The sequence below is a fragment of the Anomaloglossus baeobatrachus genome, chromosome 1 (genome assembly GCF_048569485.1).
Source record: "Anomaloglossus baeobatrachus isolate aAnoBae1 chromosome 1, aAnoBae1.hap1, whole genome shotgun sequence".
Lineage (NCBI taxonomy): Eukaryota > Metazoa > Chordata > Amphibia > Anura > Aromobatidae > Anomaloglossus > Anomaloglossus baeobatrachus.
This window is the reverse complement of record NC_134353.1, coordinates 643,597,134-643,622,624: the sequence shown is the minus strand read 5'-3', so window position 1 is coordinate 643,622,624 and position 25,491 is coordinate 643,597,134. Positions and strand designations below refer to the sequence as shown.

General features: G+C 52.9%; 1 protein-coding gene across 1 annotated transcript in view; it reads right to left on the bottom strand.

Annotated features, from left to right (window-relative positions):
* The window catches only part of SUPT16H (SPT16 homolog, facilitates chromatin remodeling subunit), a 114,398-nt gene that overhangs the window by 33,184 nt on the left and 55,723 nt on the right, over nucleotides 1-25,491 (bottom strand). The window contains exons 6-10 of the mRNA XM_075319628.1: nucleotides 13,580-13,731; nucleotides 13,325-13,497; nucleotides 12,640-12,730; nucleotides 12,475-12,548; nucleotides 12,262-12,374 (exon numbers count right to left, since the gene is read on the bottom strand). Coding sequence (XP_075175743.1) covers nucleotides 12,262-12,374; nucleotides 12,475-12,548; nucleotides 12,640-12,730; nucleotides 13,325-13,497; nucleotides 13,580-13,731 — 603 coding nt within the window. The remainder of the gene's footprint in view (nucleotides 1-12,261; nucleotides 12,375-12,474; nucleotides 12,549-12,639; nucleotides 12,731-13,324; nucleotides 13,498-13,579; nucleotides 13,732-25,491) is intronic.

Below are 25,491 nucleotides of genomic sequence, written 5' to 3'. Positions count from 1 at the left end.
AAAAAAAAATAAAATTTTAACACCCTAACAAAATATCAACAAAAAGAAGGGAATTTTGTTTACTTACCGTAAATTCCTTTTCTTCTAGCTCCTATTGGGAGACCCAGACAATTGGGGTGTATAGCTTCTGCCTCCGGAGGCCACACAAAGTATTACACTTTAAAAAGTGTAACCCCTCCCCTCTGCCTATACACCCTCCCGTGGATCACGGGCTCCTCAGTTTTGGTGCAAAAGCAGGAAGGAGAAAACTTATAAATTGGTCTAGGGTAAATTCAATCCGAAGGATGTTCGGAGAACTGAAAACCATGAACCAAAAGAACAATTCAACATGAACAACATGTGTACACAAAAGAACAACCAGCCCGAAGGGCACAGGGTCGGGTGCTGGGTCTCCCAATAGGAGCTAGAAGAAAAGGAATTTACGGTAAGTAAACAAGTCCCAATTGGGACGTCCAAGAGCAGTCCCTGGGTGGGTAAAAGAATACCTCAATAAAAAGAGCCGAATTCAGATGGAAAAACGGGCCTTGTGACAGCAAGTCTGGGCGGTCTGGAAGCGCCCACGGTTGACCCACCGTGAGATGCCACAGATCCGGGTACCACGACCGCCTCGGCCAGTCTGGAGTGACGAGAATGGCGCGACGGCAGTCGGACCTGATCTTGCGTAACACTCTGGGCAGCATCGCCAGAGGAGGAAACACATAAGGCAGTCGAAACTGCGACCAATCCTGAACTAACGCATCCGCCGCCAGAGCTCTGTGATCCTGAGACCGAGCCATGAATGCCGGGACTTTGTTGTTGTGCCGTGACGCCATGAGATCGACGTCCGGCGTTCCCCAGCGGCGACAGATCTCTCGAAACACTTCTGGGTGTAGAGACCATTCCCCCGCATCCATGCCCTGACGACTGAGAAAATCTGCTTCACAGTTTTCTACGTCCGGGATGTGAACTGCGGAGATGGTGAAGGCTGTGGCTTCCACCCACAGCAGAATCCGCCGGACTTCCTGGAAGGCTTGATGACTGCGAGTGCCGCCTTGGTGGTTGATGTATGCGACGGCAGTGGCGTTGTCCGACTGGATACGGATCTGCCTGCCCTCCAGCCACCGATGGAAAGCCAATAGGGCTAGATACACTGCCCTTATCTCCAGAACATTGATCTGAAGGGAAGTCTATCGGAGTCCAGGTTCCCTGAGCCCTGTGGTGGAGAAAAACTGCTCCCCACCCTGACAGGCTCGCGTCCGTGGTGACCACAGCCCAGGTTGGGGGTAGGAAGGATTTTCCCTGCGATAGAGAATTGGGAAGGAGCCACCACTGAAGAGACGTCTTGGTTGCAAGGGAAAGAGAGACGTTCCTGTCGAGGGAAGCCGACCTCCTGTCCCATTTGCGGAGAATGTCCCATTGGAGTGGCCGCAGATGGAATTGCGCGAACGGCACTGCCTCCATCGCTGCCACCATCTTCCCCAGGAAGTGCATGAGGCGCCTTAAGGGGTGTGACTGACCCCGAAGAAGTGATTGCACCCCTGCCTGCAGAGAAAGCTGTTTGTCCCGCGGTAGCTTGACTACCGCTGACTGTGTATGAAACTCCATCCCGAGGTAAGTCAGCGATTGGGTTGGTGTCAACTTGGATTTCGGGAAGTTGATGATCCACCCGAACTGCTGGAGAGTCGCCAGAGCGACGGTAAGGCTGTGTTGACACGCCACCCGAGAAGGTGCCCTGACTAGGAGATCGTCTAAGTAGGGAATCACCAAGTGGCCCTGAGAGTGTAGGACCGCCACAACGGATGCCATGACTTTGGTGAAAACCCGTGGGGCTGTCGCCAGGCCGAAAGGCAATGCCACGAACTGTAGGTGTTCGTCCCCGATGGCGAAACGCAAGAAGCGTTGATGTTCGGGTGCGATCGGCACGTGGAGATAAGCATCCTTGATGTCGATCGATGCTAGGACGTCTCTCTGTGACATCGAGGCGATGACCGAGCGGAGAGATTCCATCCGAAACCGTCTGGTTCTCACATGTCTGTTGAGTAGCTTGAGGTCCAGAACGGGACGGAATGATCCGTCCTTTTTTGGCACCACGAACAAGTTGGAGTAAAAGCCGCAACCACGTTCCTGAAGGGGAACGGGGATCACAACTCCTTCTGTCTTCAGAGCGTCCACTGCCTGAAAAAGTGCGTCGGCCTGAGCGGGGGGCGGAGAGGTTCTGAAGAAACGAGCCGGAGGACGAGAGCTGAACTCTATCCTGTAACCGTGAGACAGAATGTCTCTCACCCATCGGTCTTGAACATGTGGCCACCAGGCGTTGCCAAAGCGGGAGAGCCTGCCACCGACCGAGGATGCGGCTCGGGGATGCCGAGAGTCATGAGGAGGCCGTCTTGGAGGCAGTGCCTCCTGCGGCCTTTTGGGGGCGTGACTTGGACCGCCACGCATAGGAGTTCCTCTGGCCTTTCTCCGGCCTGCTGGACGAAGAGGATTGGGGCTTGGCGGAGGGACGAAAGGACCGAAACCTCGATTGTATTTTCCGATGCTGCGGTCTCCTAGGTTTGGACTGGGGTAAGGAGGAGTCCTTTCCCTTGGATTCCTTAATAATCTCATCCAATCGTTCGCCAAACAAGCGGTCGCCAGAAAACTGCAAACCGGTTAAGAACCTCTTGGAGGCAGAGTCTGCCTTCCATTCGCGCAGCCACATGGCCCTGCGGACTGCCACAGAGTTAGCGGATGCCACAGCTGTACGGCTAGCAGAGTCTAGGACTGCGTTCATGGCGTAGGAAGAAAAAGCTGACGCTTGAGAAGTCAAAGACGCAACTTGCGGAGCAGAATTACGTGTGACAGCATTAATCTCAGCCAGACAAGCTGAGATAGCTTGGAGTGCCCACACGGCTGCAAAGGCAGGGGCAAAAGACGCGCCCGTGGCCTCATAGATGGACTTCACCAGGAGCTCTATCTGCCTGTCAGTGGCATCCTTTAGCGATGAGCCATCTGCAACCGATACCACAGATCTAGCCGCCAATCTAGAGACTGGAGGATCCACCTTGGGACATTGAGCCCAACCCTTAACGACTTCAGATGGGAAGGGGTAACGCGTGTCAGTAAGGCGCTTAGTAAAGCGCTTGTCCGGAACCGCTCTGGGCTTCTGGACAGCATCTCTGAAGTTAGAGTGATCGAAAAACGCACTACGTGTACGTTTGGGGAACCGAAACTGGTGTTTCTCCTGCTGAGACGCAGACTCCTCTACAGTAGGAGGCGGGGGAGAGAGATCCAACACCTGGTTGATTGACGAGATAAGATCATTCACTAAGGCGTCCCCTTCAGGTGTATCAAGGTTAAGGGCGACGTCAGGGTCAGAGCCCTGAGCTGTGTCGTCCGCCTCGTCCTCCAGAGAGTCCTCAAGCTGGGAACCCGAGCAGCGTGAAGAAGTCGGGGAAGATTCCCAGCGAGCCCGCTTAGCCTGTCTAGGACTGTGGTCCGGGCAGGAGTCCTCCACGTGAGACCTAGGGCCCAACCTGGAAGCGCGCTGCGGCGCGGACCGAGAGGGGCCTGGAGGCGACGATCCAACAGGGGCCGGGGCCTGTGTAAGGACCGGTCTGGACTGCAAAGCTTCTAGCAGATTGGCAGACCATTTGTCCATAGACTGAGCCATGGATTGTGAAAGTGACTCAGAGTTTCTCAGCAAAAGAGGCGAACTCTGTCCCTGCCGCCTGGACAGGGGGAGCAGGGGGGTCTACATGAGCCGAGGGGCCCACTAGTGACCGAGGCTCCGGCTGAGCAAGTGAAACAGGGGTCGAGCATTGCTCACAGTGAGGGTAGGTGGAACCCGCAGGTAACATAGCCCCACAAGAGGTACAGGCCGCAAAAAAACCCTGTGCCTTCGCACCTTTGCTCCTTGTGGACGACATGCTGTTGTCTCCTAGGAGAATGATCACTGAGGGTATATGGGCAAAAAAAAGGTATACAGCCCGACCGAACAGAAATATATATATAAATACGTATCTATTCCGGCACCCTAGGGGGACCAGCACCGGGTGACCGGTGTGGCTTACCGACCGCTAAAAAGCGGAGTGTGTGTCCTCCAGATTCCCTGCCTTAGGTCCCCCGGAGCTGCAGAGCTCTTCACTGAGAATCCTCCACCGGCAGAATGCCAAAAAATGGCTGCCGGAGCTCTCAGGGGAGGAGTGAAGCCGTGGGCGGCGCCAGGAAAGTGCGGGAATCTGGGGTCCCTACAGTGATCAGTGAGGGGGGAGGAAACATGCAGGATGCTCCGGCCCTCACATCAGACGTCAGATCGGCAGTCCCGCCCTTACCCCTGACAGGCAGGCCCGGGGGCGGGATTTTTGCGACTAGGCCGCGATGAAGCCGGGGACTAAATTTGAGACCGCGCCCGACAACCAGGCACGGTCGGCGCAGAAGTCCGCCGGCCTTCTCAATTCAGCAGCTGCCGCAGCGTCCGGGAAGAAGGTGCGCTCCCTGCACAGTCCCCAATGGGGACACAGAGTACCTTAGAGTTGCAGGGCCCGGTCCATGAGGTTGAATAGACTCCGGTCCGGCAGATTCCCACAGGGGCTGCGGAGGGAGCACGGTCCCAGTAAATGGATGACCGCTCAGGATCCCACTTCTCCCAGAGCCGGTAAGGGATGGTGAAGGAGACGGCATGAGGCTCCGGCCTTTGTACCCGCAATGGGTACCTCAACCTTAACAACACCGCCGACGTAGTGGGGTGAGAAGGGAACATGCCGGGGGCCCCGTGGGGGCCCTCTTTTCTTCCAACCGACATAACTAATATGAGAATGCATGAGTGGATGTGTGCCTCCTTCCACACAAAGCATAAAACTGAGGAGCCCGTGATCCACGGGAGGGTGTATAGGCAGAGGGGAGGGGTTACACTTTTTAAAGTGTAATACGTTGTGTGGCCTCCGGAGGCAGAAGCTATACACCCCAATTGTCTGGGTCTCCCAATGGAGCGACAAAGAAGAAGGGAATTTTGTTACTTACCGTAAATTCCTTTTCTTCTAGCTCCTATTGGGAGACCCAGACGATTGGGTGTATAGTACTGCCTCCGGAGGCCACACAAAGCAATTACACTAAAAAGTGTAAGGCCCCTCCCCTTCTGGCTATACACCCCCAGTGGGATCACTGGCTCACCAGTTTTAGTGCAAAAGCAAGAAGGAGGAAAGCCAATAACTGGTTTAAACAAATTCACTCCGAAGTAACCTCGGAGAACTGAAAACCGTTCAACATGAACAACATGTGTACCCGAAAAACAACCAAAAATCCCGAAGGACAACAGGGCGGGTGCTGGGTCTCCCAATAGGAGCTAGAAGAAAAGGAATTTACGGTAAGTAACAAAATTCCCTTCTTCTTCGGCGCTCCATTGGGAGACCCAGACGATTGGGACGTCCAAAAGCTGTCCCTGGGTGGGTAAAGAATACCTCATGTTAGAGCTGCAAGACAGCCCTCCCCTATATGGAGGCAACTGCCGCCTGCAGGACTCTTCTACCTAGGCTGGCGTCCGCCGAAGCGTAGGTATGCACCTGATAATGTTTGGTGAAAGTGTGCAGACTCGACCAGGTAGCTGCCTGGCACACCTGTTGAGCCGTAGCCTGGTGTCGCAATGCCCAGGACGCACCCACGGCTCTGGTAGAATGGGCCTTCAGCCCTGATGGAACCGGAAGCCCAGCAGAACGGTAGGCTTCAAGAATTGGTTCTTTGATCCATCGAGCCAGGGTGGCTTTGGAAGCCTGCGACCCTTTGCGCTTGCCAGCGACAAGGACAAAGAGTGCATCCGAGCGGCGCAGGGGCGCCGTGCGGGAAATGTAGATTCTGAGTGCTCTCACCAGATCTAACAAATGTAAATCCTTCTCATACCGATGAACTGCATGAGGACAAAACGAAGGCAAAGAGATATCCTGATTAAGATGAAAAGAGGATACCACCTTCGGGAGAAACTCCTGAATGGGGCGCAGCACTACCTTGTCCTGGTGGAAGACCAGGAAGGGAGCCTTGCATGATAGCGCTGCCAGCTCAGACACTCTCCGAAGAGATGTGATCGCTACCAGAAAAACCACTTTCTGTGATAGTCTAGAAAGTGAAACCTCCCTCAGAGGCTCGAAGGGCGGCTTCTGGAGGGCAACTAGTACCCTGTTCAGATCCCATGGATCTAACGGCCGCTTGTACGGGGGTACGATATGGCAAACCCCCTGTAGGAACGTGCGCACCTTAGGAAGGCGTGCCAAACGCCTCTGAAAAAAGACGGATAGCGCCGAGACCTGACCTTTAAGGGAGCCGAGCGACAAACCTTTTTCTAACCCAGATTGCAGGAAAGAAAGAAAGGTAGGCAATGCAAATGGCCAGGGAGACACTCCCTGAGCAGAGCACCAGGATAAGAATATCCTCCACGTTCTGTGGTAGATCTTAGCGGACGTGGGCTTCCTAGCCTGTCTCATGGTGGCAACGACCCCTTGGGATAATCCTGAAGACGCTAGGATCCAGGACTCAATGGCCACACAGTCAGGTTCAGGGCCGCAGAATTCCGATGGAAAAACGGCCCTTGGGACAGTAAGTCTGGTCGGTCTGGTAGTGCCCACGGTTGGCCGACCGTGAGCTGCCACAGATCCGGATACCACGCCCTCCTCGGCCAGTCTGGAGCGACGAGTATGACGCGGCTGCAATCGGATCTGATCTTGCGTAGCACTCTGGGCAAGAGTGCCAGAGGTGGAAACACCTAAGGGAGCCGGAACTGCGACCAATCTTGCACTAGGGCGTCTGCCGCCAGCGCTCTTTGATCGCGAGACCGTGCCATGAAGGTTGGGACCTTGTTGTTGTGCCGGGACGCCATGAGGTCGACGTCCGGCCTTCCCCATCGGCGACAGATTTCCTGAAACGCGTCTGGGTGAAGGGACCATTACCCTGCGTCCATGCCCTGGCGACTGAGGAAGTCTGCTTCCCAGTTTTCTACGCCGGGGATGTGAACTGCGGATATGGTGGAGGCCGTGGCTTCCACCCACATCAGAATCCGCCGGACTTCCTGGAAGGCTTGCCGACTGCGTGTCCCCCCTTGGTGGTTGATGTATGCCACCGCTGTGGAGTTGTCCGACTGAATTCGGATCTGCCTTCCTTCCAGCCACTGCTGGAAGGCTAGTAGGGCAAGATACACTGCTCTGATTTCCAGAACATTGATCTGAAGGGTGGACTCCTGCTGAGTCCACGTACCCTGAGCCCTGTGGTGGAGAAAAACTGCTCCCCACCCTGACAGACTCGCGTCTGTCGTGACCACCGACCAAGACGGTGGTAGGAAGGATCTTCCCTGTGATAATGAGGTGGGAAGAAGCCACCACTGCAGAGAGTCCTTGGCCGTCTGGGAAAGGGAGACTTTCCTGTCCAGGGATTTTGACTTCCCGTCCCATTGGCGGAGAATGTCCAATTGAAGTGGGCGCAGATGAAACTGCGCAAACGGAACCGCCTCCATTGCTGCCACCATCTTCCCGAGGAAGTGCATGAGGCGTCTTAAGGAGTGCGACTGATCTTGAAGGAGAGCCTGCACCCCAGTCTGTAGAGACCGCTGCTTGTCCAGCGGAAGCTTCACTATCGCTGAGAGAGTATGAAACTCCATGCCAAGATACGTTAGTGACTGGGTCGGTGACAGATTTGACTTTGAGAAGTTGATGATCCACCCGAACGTCTGGAGAGTCTCCAGTGCAACAGTCAAGCTGAGTTGGCATGCCTCTTGAGAGGGTGCCTTGACCAGTAGATCGTCCAAGTAAGGGATCACAGAGTGTCCCTGAGAGTGCAAGACTGCTACCACTGCCGCCATGATCTTGGTGAACACCCGTGGGGCTGTCGCGAGACCAAATGGCAGAGCTACGAACTGAAGATGGTCGTCTCCTATCACGAAGCGTAGAAAGCGTTGGTGCTCTGTAGCAATCGGCACGTGGAGATAAGCATCCTTGATGTCTATTGATGCTAGGAAATCTCCTTGAGACATTGAGGCAATGACTGAGCGGAGGGATTCCATCCGGAACCGCCTGGCGTTCACATGCTTGTTGAGCAGTTTTAGGTCCAGAACAGGACGGAATGAGCCGTCCTTTTTTGGCACCACAAAGAGATTGGAGTAAAAACCTTGACCTTGTTCCTGAAGAGGAACAGGGACCACCACTCCATCTGCTCTTAGAGAAGTCACCGCCTGCAGAAGGGCATCTGCTCGGTCGGGATGTGGGGAAGTTCTGAAGAACCGAGGCGGAGGCCGAGAACTGAACTCTATCCTGTACCCGTGAGACAAAATGTCTGTTACCCACCGGTCTTTGACCTGTGGCAGCCAAATGTCGCAAAAGCGGGAGAGCCTGCCACCGACCGAGGATGCGGAGGGAGGCGGCCGAAAGTCATGAGGCAGCCGCCTTGGAAGCGGTACCTCCGGTTGCTTTCTTGGGGCGTGAGTGAGCCCGCCAGGAATCAGAGCTCCTTTGCTCTTTCTGAGTCCCTTTGGACGAGGAGAATTGGGGCTTGCCCGAGCCTCGAAAGGACCGAAACTTTGACTGCCACTTCCTCTATGGAGGTTTGCTTGATCTGGGCTGGGGTAAGGAGGAGTCCTTACCTTTGGACTGTTTAATGATTTCCGCCAATTGCTCACCAAACAGTCTGTCTCCAGATAATGGCAAGCTGGTTAAACATTTTTTAGAAGCAGAATCTGCTTTCCATTCCTTTAACCACAAGGCCCTGCGCAAAACTACAGAGTTGGCGGATGCCATTGAGGTACGGCTCGTAGAGTCCAGTACCGCATTGATAGCGTAGGTCGCAAACGCAGACATTTGCGTAGTTAGGGACGCCACTTGCGGCACTGCTGGACGTATGAGAGAGTCCACCTGTGCCAGACCAGCTGAAATAGCTTGGAGCGCCCACACGGCCGCGAATGCTGGAGCAAACGACGCGCCGATAGCTTCATAGACAGATTTCAACCAAAGGTCCATCTGTCTGTCATTGGCATCTTTAAGTGAAGCCCCATCCTCCACTGCAACTATGGATCTAGCTGCAAGCCTGGATATTGGAGGGTCCACTTTTGGACACTGGGTCCAGCGTTTGACCACGTCAGGGGGAAAAGGATAACGTGTATCCTTAAGGCGTTTAGAAAAACGCTTGTCCGGATAAGTATTGTGTTTCTGGATGGATTCTCTGAAGTCAGAGTGGTCCAGAAAAGTACTCAATTTACGCTTGGTATACAGGAAATGGAATTTCTCCTGCTGTGCAGCTGCCTCCTCTGCAGAAGGGGCTGGGGGAGAAATATCCAACAGCCTATTGATGGCCGCTATAAGGTCATTTACCATGGCGTCACCATCTGGCGTATCCAAATTGAGTGCGGCGTCAGGACAAGACTCCTGATCACCCACCTCTGAACCATCATATAGGGACCCTTCTCGCTGAGACCCTGATCCGCGTGATGACGTGGAGGGTCTCTCCCAGCGAGCTCGCTTAGGCGGACTGGGACTGTCATCGGAGTCAGAGCCCTCAGCCTGTGATGCCTGGGACCCCCTTGAAGTACGGATTAGTTCCAACTGAGGGGGACCGGGGAACATAGACGCAGCAGTGTCTATGGTCTGAGCAACTGGCCTGGACTGCAAGGTCTCCAGGATTTTTGTCATAGTCACAGACATTTTATCAGCAAAGACTGCAAATTCTGTCCCCGTCACCGGGGCAGGGTTCACAGGCGTCTCTGCCTGGGCTACCACCACAATAGGCTCTGGCTGACGAAGTGCCACTGGGACTGAACATTGCACACAATGAGAGTCGTTGGAGCCTGCTGGTAGATTAGCCCCACATGCTGTACAAGCCGTGTATACAGCCCGTGCCTTGGCACCCTTGCGTTTTGCGGATGACATGCTGTTGTCTCCTCAAAGCAATATAGGGTGTACAGCCAAGAAGCGACCTTACAGTGCAGTATATAAATATATCTGGTACAGCGAAAAATATAACACTGTGGCACTAGTGGGGCCGCACGTATGTGCTGCTTACCGCCCGCTTAGCGCGGGTGTGTGGTCGCCAGAAACCCCTAGCCTGGGTCCCCCAGAGCCTGCGTCCGTTCTCCAGCCAGACTGCATGTGTATAATGGCTGCCGGCGTCCTGGGGAGCTGCAAGCCTGGGGGCGGGCCTAGGGCGTGCACAGAGAAAAAGCGCGAAGCCTGTGTCCTACTGTGCTCAGTGAGAGGGCTGGAGCATGTAAATCGTGCTCCAGCCCTCGGCGCTGCCGATTGAACAACGTCTCTCCCCTACCCTGATTGACAGGGTGGGGGGCGTTAACGAAGCGGAGCTAGGCCGCAGAAGACCGGGGACTAAAGTTAGAAGCGCCGCCGCCGTAAAAGCGCGGTCGGCGCGTCCCCGGCGCACTACAAGTCGCAGCTGCGCCGCCGCTCCAGGGGCGGTCGGCGCGGCGATCCACACACATAAAGTCCCCCAGTAATCTGCGGGGACTATAAGCCCAGCGCACAGCGCTACAGTCCCCGGCGCACTAGCACACCCAGCAAGCCTGGGGTGTGCGTGGCCTGCCATACGGGGACACAGAGTACCTGAAAGTTGCAGGGCCTTGTCCCTGAACGGCACTCCCGCTCCACATCCAGCAGGTTCTATGGGTCTGTGGATGGAGCCCGGCCTCAGGGCTTGGTGGCCGGTAAGATCCCACTTCCTCAGAGCCCCTCAGGGGGATGGGGAAGGAAAACAGCATGTGGGCTCCAGCCTCCGTACCCGCAATGGGTACCTCAACCTTACAAACCGCAAGTGGGGTGAGAAGGGAGCATGCTGGGGGCCCTATATGGGCTCTCTTTTCTTCCATCCGATAGAGTCAGCAGCTACTGCTGACTAAACAGTGGAGCTATGCGTGGATGTCTGACCTCCTTCGCACAAAGCAGAAAACTGGTGAGCCAGTGATCCCACTGGGGGTGTATAGCCAGAAGGGGAGGGGCCTTACACTTTTTAGTGTAATTGCTTTGTGTGGCCTCCGGAGGCAGTGCTATACACCCAATCGTCTGGGTCTCCCAATGGAGCGCCGAAGAAAATGGATTTTCAAGTGCCAGTTCTTTCCTTTGAACACTGATCAAGACAGATAAAAGGTGTTTTCCACTTCCCGCCAAATAGAACCTAAAAAATGGCAGGCATATAAAACAAAGCCAGCTGGTACTCGCCCACATCCAATCCAGCCTTAGCTCTCCACCGCTGCTGGTATCTGTTTTGGCAGCAGTGCTGAAATTACGATGTCATAGCTGCAGTCAATCAGTAAACTCCGCCGAGCTCACTAACCTGACATCAGCACTGCAGATAACAGATCCCTGGACCTGGGGTGAGTAAAATAAGACAAAAAACCCTGCGAGACAGGGAGGGGGTGCGGGGCAGGGGGGAGGGTCAAAACCAGAAAACCTCTAAGGCTAGGTTCACATTTCCGTTTCAAATCTGTCCGGTCCATCAGCAACGGATCAGTCGTTTTTTATATGTCAACTGATGCAACGGATGTGTTTTTCACAGGATTCCGTTCACAGGAATAATGTGAAAAAACTGATCCGTCGCGTCTGTTACATCTGCTGTGCGTCCGTTTTTTGACGGATCAGTCATGATCTGTGTGTGTTTGGGACAGCCCAGTGGGTGTGCCAAACATGCAGTGCATGCTCAGAAGAGCATGATGGAATCCAGCGCTGGATTCCGTCGTAAGACTGATTACGACGGAATCCAGCACCATAGACATACATTACAAGCGTGACGGATGGCGATGGATTCCTGCGCAGTGCGTTAATTTTGACGGCCCGAAAAACGTTACATCCTGCGTTGCTCCCGCCCGGCGGTCAGTTAAAAAAACGACTGACCGCGACGCAGCGGATGCAACGCAAGGTCATCAGTCGCAATCCGTCACTAATAGAAGTCTACGGGGAAAAACTGGATTCCTGCAAAATATTTTGCAGGATACCGTAATTCCTCAAGGCGACGGATTGTGACTGATGCAAAACAACGGAAGTGTGAACCTAGCCTAACACTAATGGAATCAGCTCTGTATTAGAAGAGAAAGCCAAATAAGTAGGTGCCAAGCTCTCAGTCAAATTCATACCTATCGGTTTTTGCCCTTTTTGGCTGTTTGTTTATAAAATCACAACAAAAATGTTGCAGCATAAAAAAATATTTTTACATTTTTTGTCTAAACCGAAAGATTCCCCACCAAAATGTTATCAAAATAGCAAAAGCATTGAGGAAATAAGTGTACATTAGTCAGCACTTCTGCTAAATGGTCCCCCTACGTCCCAAATTCACCTCATTAACCAGCACTGTGTCTCCAACAAACAAGGCGTAGATCTTCTCTTCTTGCTTCTTTCCCTCCTTGTTGGCGAGGTCCGACAGGCCCAAATGAACACTGAACACCATTCCTGAAACAACAATTAATAGTCATGGAAAGAATTTTATTTTTGGTGAGTAAGATCACGTCACCTGGATAATATTTTTTAAAAGAATATACTGGACTCGTACCTTTCTTGAGTTTGTACTGATTTTTGCTATTTAATACAAGAGATCCTTCCCGAAACTCTATACCCATTGCGAAACTGTAAACATAGAATAAAAAGGGTGGCAGCAGAGGTTACCGAGAAGCAGGTTCTGTGTCGCACCAATATTATGCACAAGTACAGCACATACCCCAGGTTCTTTGTGATCTTGCTCATTAGATCCGGTTTCTGCTTCTTCACTTGATCCATAATGGCTTGGTAGATTTCACTTATTTTTGCACCTGGTGATAACACAATAAGAAATATTCTATTCTTGTATATATTACACACATTGTTGTACCAGGCACTTTTCTGTTAAAGGGACTGTCAGCAGGATTTTGCCATGCAATCTGAAGCTAGCATGCTGTAAGAGTTAACATGGAGTTTACAGCCTTGTGTCTCTTATCACAAAGCCTGTTTTTGTTTACCAGAAAAAGGTAGTTCAGCTTCAGTAGCCTGACTGAGGAGCCTCTGTGAGTTATAGTCCGACTCTACCCCTTCTGAGATTAGAAGCTTCTGTCTATAGAAATGTACATTTAAAGCCTGGTGTGGGGGGGATGGGCAGCTCTAGGGGCTTAATTTGTAATTAGACATATATCTCTTCTTTGTTCCACAACTATTTTCCATGGAATGTGTAGATAAGTTTATGAAGTTGGTATGCAAATATGATTAATAAGACTGTATGTGCATATTTAAACCTATAGAAGTGTACTAGCTGAGGTCAGAGGTGGGAGATCCTGCATATAGGAGCTGTGAGAGTCAGTATAGGGATCACAGCCTAATTATATGAAGCACACATAGTGTACTGCAGACACTGATACTCATTAGGCACCTACCATGCTTTAACTCCTTGCATAAATCCTCCTGCATCTGTAGCAAAAAGTTGTAATTTTCCTGCATTTCCTGTGTTGGATCCACCATGAGGGTGCGCACTAAATTAGAGCAGTACGACTTGTAGCGGACACCCATGGCACATGTGATTGCCCCAAAGTGCATGTGGTTTTTGTCACTGCAGGCAGAAACATAAATGAAGCGAGAGTTACCGGCGTTCAATGTGTAACACCCTTGCTGTACTAGGAGACAGAACTCACCTGACCACACTGAATTTTAGATTGTAATTGCCTCCACTCTGGATTATAGGAGGATAGCACATCTCAATGGTGGATGGATCTGTACCACCCAAATATTTCTTATCTTCTATGGCTTTCTCTACAGACTCTGCTAGCTTGCTGTGCCGTACTTTCTAGAACGAGAGCAAAAATATAAAGGTTTTGTGCATTTTATTCAGCAGAGACAGTACTTAAAAAGGTGTTGTCTCATGAAAACAACCCCCATATCACTTTTTGATCAGTGTGGGTCCAAACACTGGGACCCACGCCAAATGGCATAATGGAGAGCATTTTTTGAGCACATGCTCAACTGGGACTCTATTTCCTATAGGGCAGAGGTCTCAAACATGCGGCCCCCCATATGCGTGCATAATTAACAGCCGGCCCACGTGATCATCCCTGGCAACTTCAGCCTGGAGTGATCATGTGTGGCTATATTAATAAGTATACTCACCGGCCACCGATCCCTGCAGCATCACGATGTCCTCCTGTCTGCCTGCCCGCTGATGTGTGTGGAGAGCGGTGCACACAGCGATGGAGTCATCGCTGTGCGCACGGCTCCACACAGGTCAGCGGCACTGCTGCTGGCACAGACAGGAAGACAAGCCATGCTGCGTGGAGTGAGGAGAAGGGAATTTTGTTACTTACCGTAAATTCCTTTTCTTCTAGCTCTTATTGGGAGACCCAGACGATTGGGTGTATAGCACTGCCTCCGGAGGTCACACAAAGCAATTACACTAAAAAGTGTAAGGCCCCTCCCCTTCTGGCTATACACCCCCAGTGGGATCACTGGCTCACCAGTTTTAGTGCAAAAGCAAGAAGGAGGAAAGCCAATAACTGGTTTAAACAAATTCTCTCCGAGTAACATCGGAGAACTGAAAACCGTTCAACATGAACAACATGTGTACCCGCAAACAAACCAACAATCCCGAAGGACAACAGGGCGGGTGCTGGGTCTCCCAATAAGAGCTAGAAGAAAAGGAATTTACGGTAAGTAACAAAATTCCCTTCTTCTTCGTCGCTCTATTGGGAGACCCAGACGATTGGGACGTCCAAAAGCTGTCCCTGGGTGGGTAAAGAAATACCTCATGTTAGAGCTGCAAGACAGCCCTCCCCTACGGGGAGGCAACTGCCGCCTGCAGGACTCTTCTACCTAGGCTGGCGTCCGCCGAAGCATAGGTATGCACCTGATAATGTTTGGTGAAAGTGTGCAGACTCGACCAGGTAGCTGCCTGGCACACCTGTTGAGCCGTAGCCTGGTGTCGTAATGCCCAGGATGCACCCACGGCTCTGGTAGAATGGGCCTTGAGCCCTGATGGAACTGGAAGCCCAGCAGAACGGTAGGCTTCAAGAATTGGTTCTTTGATCCATCGAGCCAGGGTGGCTTTAGAAGCCTGCGACCCTTTGCGCTTACCAGCGACAAGGACAAAGAGTGCATCCGAACGGCGCAAGGGCGCCGTGCGGGAAATGTAGATTCTGAGTGCTCTCACCAGATCTAACAAATGTAAATCCTTCTCATACCGATGAACTGCATGAGGACAAAACGAAGGCAAAGAGATATCCTGATTAAGATGAAAAGAGGATACCACCTTCGGGAGAAACTCCTGAATAGGACGCAGCACAACCTTGTCCTGGTGGAAGACCAGGAAGGGAGCCTTGTATGATAGTGCTGCCAGCTCAGACACTCTCCGAAGAGATGTGATCGCTACCAGAAAAGCCACTTTCTGTGATAGTCTAGAAAGTGAAACCTCCTTCAGAGGCTCGAAGGGCGGCTTCTGGAGGGCAACTAGTACCCTGTTCAGATCCCATGGATCTAACGGCCGCTTGTACGGGGGTACGATATGGCAAACCCCCTGTAGGAACGTGCGCACCTTAGGAAGGCGTGCCAAACGCCTCTGAAAAAAGACGGATAGCGCCGAGACCTGACCTTTAAGGGAGCCGAGCGACAAACCTTTTTCTAACCCAGATTGCAGGAAAGAAAGAAAGGTAGGCAATGCAAATGGCCAGGGAGACACTCCCTGAGCAGAGCACCAGGATAAAAATATCCTCCACGTTCTGTGGTAGATCTTAGCGGACGTGGGCTTCCTAGCCTGTCTCATGGTGGCAACGACACCTTGGGACAATCCTGAAGACGTTAGGATCCAGGACTCAATGGCCACACAGTCAGGTTCAGGGCCGCAGAATTCCGATGGAAAAACGGCCCTTGGGACAGTAAGTCTGGTCGGTGTGGGAGTGCCCACGGTTGGCCGACTGTGCGCTGCCACAGATCCGGATACCACGCCCTCCTCGGCCAGTCTGGGGCGACAAGTATGACGCGGCTGCAATCGGATCTGATCTTGCGTAGCACTCTGGGCAAGAGTGCCAGAGGTGGAAACACATAAGGGAGCCGGAACTGCGACCAATCTTGCACTAGGGCGTCTGCCGCCAGCGCTCTTTGATCGCGAGACCGTGCCATGAAGGTTGGGACCTTGTTGTTGTGCCGTGACGCCATTAGGTCGACGTCCGGCACCCCCCAGCGGCGACAGATTTCCTGAAACACGTCTGGGTGAAGGGACCATTCCCCTGCGTCCCTGCCCTGGCGACTGAGGAAGTCTGCTTCCCAGTTTTCTACGCCGGGGATGTGAACCGCGGATATGGTGGAGGCCGTGGCTTCCACCCACATCAGAATCCGCCGGACTTCCTGGAAGGCTTGCCGACTGCGTGTCCCCCCTTGGTGGTTGATGTATGCCACCGGTGTGGAGTTGTCCGACTGAATTCGGATCTGCCTTCCTTCCAGCCACTGCTGGAAGGCTAGTAGGGCAAGATACACTGCTCTGATTTACAGAACATTGATCTGAAGGGTGGACTCCTGCTGAGACCACATACCCTGAGCCCTGTGGTGGAGAAAGACTGCTCCCCACCCTGACAGACCACCGCCCAAGACGGTGGCAGGAAGGATCTTCCCTGTGATAATGAGGTGGGAAGAAGCCACCACTGCAGAGAGTCCTTGGCCGTCTGGGAAAGGGAGACTTTCCTGTCCAGGGATGTTGACTTCCCGTCCCATTGGCGGAGAATGTCCCATTGAAGTGGACGCAGATGAAACTGCGCAAACGGAACCGCCTCTATTGCCGCCACCATCTTCCCGAGGAAGTGCATGAGGCGTCTTAAGGAGTGCGGCTGACTTTGAAGGAGAGCCTGCACCCCAGTCTGTAGAGACCGCTGCTTGTCCAGCGGAAGCTTCACTATCGCTGAGAGAGTATGAAACTCCATGCCAAGATACGTTAGTGATTGGGTCGGTGACAGATCTGACTTTGGGAAGTGGATGATCCACCCGAACGCCTGGAGAGTCTCCAGTGCAACATTCAGGCTGAGTTGGCATGCCTCTTGAGAGGGTGCCTTGACCAGTAGATCGTCCAAGTAAGGGATCACAGAGTGTCCGTGAGAGTGCAAGACTGCTACCACTGCCGCCATGATCTTGGCGAACACCCGAGGGGCTGTCGCCAGACCAAATGGCAGAGCTACGAACTGAAGATGGTCGTCTCCTATCACGAAGCGGAGGGATTCCATCCGGAACCGCCTGGCGTTCACATGCTTGTTGAGCAGTTTTAGGTCCAGAACAGGACGGAAGGAGCCGGCCTTTTTTGGAACCACAAAGAGATTGGAGTAAAATCGTCGCCCCCGTTCGTGAGGGGGGACAGGGATCACGACTCCTTCTGCTCTTAGAGAGTCCACCGCCTGCAGCAGGGCATCTGCTCGGTTGGGGTGTGGGGAGGTTCTGAAGAACCGAAGTGGAAACCGAGAACTGAACTCGATTCTGTACCCGCGAGACAGAATGTCTGTTACCCACCGGTCTTTGACCTGTGACAGCCAAATGTCGCAAAGGCGGGAGAGCCTGCCACCGACCGAGGATGCGGAGGGAGGAGGCCGAAAGTCATGAGGTAGCCGCTTTGGAAGCGGTTCCTCCATTTGTTTTCCTGGGGCGTGAGTGAGCCCGCCAGGAATCTGAGCTCCCTTGTTCTTTCTGAGTCCTTTTGGACGAGGAGAATTGGGCCTTGCCCGAGCCTCGAAAGGACCGAAACCTCGACTGCCACTTTTTCTGTTGAGGTTTACTTGCTCTGGGCTGTGGTAAGGAAGAGTCCTTACCCTTGGACTGTTTTATGATTTCAGCCAATGGCTCACCAAACAGTCTGTCTCTAGATAATGGCAAGCTGGTTAAGCATTTTTTGGAACCAGCATCTGCTTTCCAGTCCTTTAACCACAAGGCTCTGCGCAAAACCACAGAATTGGCGGATGCCATAGCGGTACGGCTCGTAGATTCTAGGACAGCATTGATAGCATAGGTTGCAAACGCAGACATTTGCGAAGTTAGGGACGCCACTTGCGGCACTGCTGGATGTATGAAAGCATCCACCTGTGCTAAACCAGCTGAAATAGCTTGGAGTGCCCACACGGCCGCGAATGCTGGAGCAAACGACGCGCCGATAGATTCATAGACAGATTTCAACCAAAGGTCCATCTGTCTGTCGTTGGCATCTTTAAGTGAAGCGCCATCCTCTACTGCGACTATGGATCTAGCCGCAAGCTTGGAAATTGGGGGATCCACCTTTGGACACTGGGTCCAGCGTTTGGCCACCTCAGAGGGAAAAGGATAACGGGTATCCTTAGAACGTTTAGAGAAACGCTTGTCTGGATGAGCGTCGTGTTTCTGGATCGATTCTCTGAAGTCAGAGTGGTCCAAAAAAGCACTTAATTTACGCTTGGGATATAGGAAATGGAACTTCTCCTGCTGTGCAGCTGCCTCCTCTGCAGAAGGGGCTGGGGGAGAAATATCCAACAGCCTATTAATTGCCGATATAAGGTCATTAACCATGGCGTCACCATCAGGGGCATCCAGATTGAGAGGGGCCTCAGGATTAGACTCCTGGTCACCGTCCTCAGTGTCATCACAGAGAGACTCTTGTCGCTGAGACCCTGAACAGTGTGAAGATGTGGAGGGTCTTTCCCAGCGAGCTCGCTTAGGCTGCCTGGGACTGTCATCTGAGTCAGAGACTTCAGCCTGTGATGCTTGAGACCCCCTTGAAGTACGGATTAGTTCCAACTGAGGGGGACCGGAGAGCATAGACACAGCAGTGTCCATGGTCTGAGTAACTGGCCTGGACTGCAAGGTCTCCAGTATTTTTAACATAGTCACAGACATTTTGTCAGCAAAAACTGCAAAGTCTGTCCCCGTCACCGGGGCAGGGTTCACAGGCGTCTCTGCCTGGGCTACCACCACATTAGGCTCTGGCTGACGGAGTGCCACTGGGACTGAACATTGCATACAATGTGAGTCTTTGGAGCCTGCCGGTAGATCAGCCCCACATGCAGTACAAACAGTGTACACAGCCTGTGCCTTGGCACCCTTGCGTTTTGCGGATGACATGTTGCTGCCTCCTCAGAGCAGTACAGGGTGTCCAGCCAAGAAGCGACCTTACAGTGCACTATATAAATATATATATATATATGGTACCAAGAAAAAAGTACACTAATATAACACTTAGGCACTAGAGGGGCCAGCACTACTGTGCTGCTTACCACCCGCTTAGGAGCGGTGTGTGGACGCCAGAAATCCCTCTAGTCTGGGTCTCCCAGAGCCTGCTGCCTTTCCCCAGCCAGCCGCATGTGTAATGGCTGCCGGCGTCCTTGTGGAGAGGAGGGGCGGGCCCTGGGCGTACACCGACGAAGAGCGGGAAGTCTGCTTCCCCCTGTGCCTAGTGAGAGGGCTGGAGCATGTAAATAAAGCTCCAGCCCTCGGCGCTGTTAATTGAGCAGCGTCTCTCCCCCACCCTGATTGACAGGGTGGGGGCGGGAACGAAGCGGCACTAGGCCGCAGAAGCCGGGGGCTAAAGTTAGAAGCGCCGCCGCCGTAAAAGCGCGGTCGGCGCAAAGTCCCCGGCGCACTACAAGTCGCAGCTGCGCCGCCGCTCCAGGAGCGGTCGGCGCAGTAGTTCCCAACATGAAACGTCACTCAGCAAAGCTGCAGTGACCTAACCCCGGCGCACAGCGCTACTGTCCCCGGCGCACTATAACGCTCAGCAAGCCTGAGAGTGTCCGTGCCTGCCGGGGACACAGAGTACCTGAAAGTTGCAGGGCCTTGTCCCTGAACGGCACTCCCGCTCCAAATCCAGCAGGTTCTATGGGTCTGTGGATGGAGCCCAGCCCCAGGGCTTGGGGGCCGGCAAGATCCCACTTCCACAGAGCCCTCCCGGGGATGTGGAAGGAAAACAGCATGTGGGCTCCAGCCTCTGTACCAGCAATAGGTACCTCAACCTTACAAGCACCACCGCGGGTGAGAAGGGAGCATGCTGGGGGCCCCATATGGGCCCTCTTTTCTTCCATCCGATATAGCCAGCAGCTACTGCTGACTACAAACAGTGGAGCTATGCGTGGATGTCTGACCTCCTTCGCACAAAGCAGAAAACTGGTGAGCCAGTGATCCCACTGGGGGTGTATAGCCAGAAGGGGAGGGGCCTTACACTTTTTAGTGTAATTGCTTTGTGTGACCTCCGGAGGCAGTGCTATACACCCAATCGTCTGGGTCTCCCAATAGAGCGACGAAGAAAAGGCGAGTATAAATGTTTATTTTTTTGTGTGCCACAGGATGCGGGCCATATACCAGGATGGGGGTATATAGCAGGATTGGGGCACATATCAATGTGGGCATATACCTGGATGGGGGCATATACGGTACGTGGATGAGGGCACATACCAGGATGGTGGCCATATATACAAGGATGGGGATCAAATACAAGGCAGGAGGATCATTACCAGGATGGGGTACATTAGTAGAGAATTTGGGGACATTACCAACATAACAGTGTCAGCAGCAGATCCTCGCCCCATAACAGTGTGTCATGACCACATTTTTTGCTTAAAGAAGGGAATTTTGTTTACTTACCGTAAATTCCTTTTCTTCTAGCTCCAATTGGGAGACCCAGACAATTTGGTTGACAATTGGGTGTATAGCTACTGCCTCCGAAGGCCACACAAAGTATTACACTTAAAAGTGTAAGGCCCCTCCCCTTCTGGCTATACACCCTCCCGTGGGATCACGGGCTCCTCAGTTTTAGTGCAAAAGCAAGAAGGAGGAAAGCCAATAACAGGTTTAAAGACAAATTCAATCCGAAGAATATCGGAGAACAGAAACCATTCAACATGAACAACATGTGCACCCGAAAAAAACAAAAATCCCTAAGAAAACAGGGCGGGTGCTGGGTCTCCCAATTGGAGCTAGAAGAAAAGGAATTTACGGTAAGTAAACAAAATTCCCTTCTTTGTCGCTCCTAATTGGGAGACCCAGACAATTGGGACGTCCAAAAGCAGTCCCTGGGTGGGTAAAGAATACCTCGTGATAGGGCCGTCAAACAGCCCTGTCCTACAGGTGGGCAACCGCCGCCTGAAGGACTTGTCTACCTAGGCTGGCGTCCGCCGAAGCGTAGGTATGCACTTGATAATGCTTGGTAAAGGTGTGCAGACTCGACCAGGTAGCCGCCTGGCACACCTGCTGAGCCGTAGCCTGGTGCCGTAAAGCCCAGGACGCACCCACGGCTCTGGTAGAATGGGCCTTCAGCCCTGAAGGAACCGGAAGCCCCGCAGAACGGTAGGTTTCAAGAATTGGTTCCTTGATCCACCGAGCCAGAGTGGATTTGGAAGCTTGCGACCCTTTACGCTGACCAGCGACAAGGACAAAGAGTGCATCCGAGCGGCGAAAGGGCGCCGTGCGGGAAATGTAGATCCTGAGTGCTCTGACCAGATCCAACAAATGCAAACCTTTCTCAAATTGATGAACTGGATGAGGACACAAGGAAGGTAGTGTAACATCCTGATTGAGATGAAAGGGGGATACCACCTTAGGGAGAAACTCAGGAATCGGACGTAGAACCACCTTGTCCTGGTGAAACACCAGGAAGGGAGATTTGCATGAGAGCGCAGCTAGCTCGGACACTCTCCGAAGAGACGTGACCGCTACTAGAAAGGCCACTTTCTGTGAAAGACGGGAAAGTGAAACATCCTTCATAGGCTCGAAAGGCGGCTTCTGGAGAGCGATTAGAACCTTGTTCAGATCCCAGGGCTCTAACGGCCGCTTGTAAGGAGGGACGATATGACAAACTCCTTGCAGGAACGTGCGTACCTGAGCAAGTCGTGCTAGGCGTTTCTGAAAAAATACAGATAGCGCTGAGACTTGTCCTTTAAGGGAGCTGAGCGACAAACCTTTTTCCAATCCGGATTGCAGAAAGGAAAGAAAAGTAGGCAATGCAAAAGGCCAGGGAGAAACTCCCTGAGCAGCGCACCAAGATAAGAATATCTTCCACGTCCTGTGGTAGATCTTGGCGGAGGATGGTTTTCTAGCCTGTCTCATGGTGGTAATAACCCCTCGAGATAATCCTGAAGACGCTAGGATCCAGGACTCAATGGCCACACAGTCAGGTTCAGGGCCGCAGAATTCAGGTGGAAAAACGGCCCTTGAGATAGCAAGTCTGGTCGTTCTGGTAGTGCCCATGGTTGGCCTACCGTGAGGTGCCACAGATCTGGGTACCACGATCTCCTCGGCCAGTCTGGAGCGACGAGGATGGCGCGACGGCAGTCGGCCCTGATCTTGCGCAGCACTCTGGGAAACAATGCCAGAGGCGGGAACACGTAAGGTAGCTGGAATTGCGACCAATCTTGAACTAAGGCATCTGCCGCCAAAGCTCGGTGATCGTGAGACCGTGCCATGAAAGCCGGGACCTTGTTGTTGTGCCGTGACGCCATCAGGTCGACGTCCGGCATCCCCCAGCGGCGACAGATCTCCTGAAACACGTCCGGGTGAAGGGACCATTCCCCTGCGTCCATACCCTGGCGACTGAGGAAGTCTGCTTCCCAGTTTTCCACGCCTGGGATGTGAACTGCGGATATGGTGGAAGCCGTGTCTTCCACCCACGTCAGAATCCGTCGGACTTCCTGGAAGGCTTGCCGACTGCGTGTTCCACCTTGGTGGTTGATGTACGCTACCGCTGTGGAGTTGTCCGACTGAATTCGGATCTGCTTGCCTTCCAGCCACTGCTGGAAGGCTTGTAGGGCAAGATACACTGCTCTGATTTCTAGAACATTGATCTGAAGGGTGGACTCTTCCTGAGTCCACGTCCCTTGAGCCCTGTGGTGGAGAAACACTGCTCCCCACCCTGATAGACTCGCGTCTGTCGTGACTACCTCCCAGGATGGGGGTAGAAAGGACTTTCCTTTCGACAAAACGGTGGGAAGAAGCCACCACCGAAGAGATTCCTTGGCCGCCTGAGAAAGGGAGACGTCTCTGTCGAGGGACGTCGACTTCCCGTCCCATTGGCGGAGAATGTCCCATTGTAGAGGACGGAGATGAAACTGCGCGAAAGGGACTGCCTCCATTGCTGCTACCATCTTCCCCAAGAAGTGCATGAGGCGCCTCAAGGGGTGTGACTGGCCTTGAAGGAGAGATTGCACCCCTGTCTGTAGTGAACGCTGTTTGTCCAGCGGAAGCTTCACTATCGCTGAGAGAGTATGAAACTCCATGCCAAGATATGTTAGCGATTGGGTCGGAGTTAGATTTGACTTTGACAAGTTGATGATCCACCCGAAACTCTGGAGAGTCTCCAGCGCAACGTTCAGGCTGTGTTGGCATGCCTCTTGAGAGGGTGCCTTGACCAGTAGATCGTCCAAATACGGGATCACAGAGTGACCTTGAGAGTGCAGGACTGCTACTACTGCTGCCATGACCTTGGTGAAGACACGTGGGGCTGTCGCCAGCCCGAAAGGCAGAGCTACGAACTGAAGGTGTTCGTCTCCTATAACAAAGCGTAGGAAACGCTGGTGTTCTGGAGCAATCGGCACGTGGAGATAAGCATCCTTGATGTCTATTGATGCTAGGAAATCTCATTGAGACATTGAGGCGATGACGGAGCGAAGGGATTCCATTCGGAACCGCCTGGTTTTTACGTGCTTGTTGAGCAGTTTTAGATCCAGAACGGGACGGAATGACCCGTCCTTTTTTGGCACCACAAACAAGTTGGAGTAAAAACCGTGACCTTGTTCCTGAAGAGGAACGGGGGTCACCACTCCTTCCGCTTTTAGAGTGGACACCGCTAGCCGCAGAGCATCGGCTCGGTCGGGAGGTGGAGAGGTTCTGAAGAAGCGAGTTGGAGGACGAGAGCTGAACTCTATCCTGTACCCGTGAGACAGAATGTCTCTCACCCAACGGTCTGTGACCTGTGGCAGCCAAATGTCGCCAAAGCGGGAGAGCCTGCCACCGACCGAGGATGCGGAGAGAGGAGGCCGAAAGTCATGAGGAAGCCGCCTTGGTAGCGGTTCTTCCGGCTGTCTTTTTTGGGCGTGACTGAGTCCGCCAAGAATCTGCGCTCCTCTGATCCTTTTGAGTCCTTTTGGACGAGGAGAATTGGGACCTGCCTGAGCCTCGAAAGGACCGAAACCCCGACTGTCCTCTCCTCTGTTGGGGTTTGTTTTGTCTGGGCTGAGGTAAGGATGAATCTTTACCCTTGGAGTGCTTAATGATGTCATCTAAGCGCTCCCCAAACAGTCGGTCACGAGAAAAGGGCAAACTGGTTAAACACTTCTTGGAAGCAGAATCTGCCTTCCATTCTCTTAACCACAAGGCTCTGCGTAAAACTACGGAGTTGGCGGACGCCACTGCCGTACGGCTCGTAGAGTCTAGGACAGCATTAATCGCGTAAGACGCAAATGCAGACATTTGAGATGTTAAGGGTGCCACCTGCGGAGCAGATGTACGTGTGACCGTGTCAATCTGTGCAAGACCAGCTGAAATAGGTTGGAGTGCCCATACGGCTGCGAATGCTGGAGCAAACGACGCGCCAATAGCCTCATAGATGGATTTCAACCAGAGCTCCATCTGTCTGTCAGTGGCATCTTTAAGTGCCGCCCCATCTTCCACTGCAACTAAGGATCTAGCTGCAAGTCTGGAGATTGGAGGATCCACCTTGGGACACTGGGTCCATCCCTTGACCACGTCCGGGGGAAAAGGATAACGTGTATCCTTAAGCCGTTTTGAAAAACGCTTATCCGGATAAGCGTGGTGTTTCTGGATTGCTTCTCTAAAGTCAGAGTGGTCCAGAAAAACACTTAATTTATGCTTGGGATACCTGAAATGGAATTTCTCCTGCTGTGAAGCTGTCTCCTCCACAGGAAGAGCAGGTGGAGAAATGTCCAGCATTTTATTGATGGACGCTATAAGATCATTCACTATGGCGTCACCATCAGGAGTATCCAAATTGAGAGCGGTCTCAGGATCAGAATCCTGATCAGCTACCTCCGCGTCATCATACAGAGAGTCGTCCTGCTGGGACCCTGACCAGTGTGATGAAGTCGAGGGCCGCTCATAGCGAGCTCGCTTAGGCTGTCTGGGACTGTCGTCCGTGTCAGAGCCATCACCCTGGGATGCAAGAGACGCCCCCGGATCCCTGAGCCGTTCTAACTGAGGGGGACCAGGGAGCAATGAGTTAACAGTGTCCATGGTCTGAGTTACTGGTCTAGACTGCAATGTTTCAAGAATTTTAGTCATAGTCACAGACAATCTGTCAGCAAAGACTGCAAACTCCGTCCCTGTCACCTGGACAGTATTCACAGGAGGCTCTGCCTGGGTCACCTCCAGCAGAGGCCCCGGCCGAGCAAGTGCCACAGGGGCCGAGCACTGCATACAGTGGGGGTCAGTGGAACCTGCCGGTAGAACAGCCCCACATGCGGTACAAGCAGCATAAAAAGCCTGTGCCTTGGCACCTTTGCCTTTTGCGGTCGACATGCTGTTGTGTCCTCTGAGTAATCTAGGAGGGTATATAGCAGGGAATCCCCAGCGACCGTACAGTGCAATGTATAGCTGCAAGCATAAAATACAA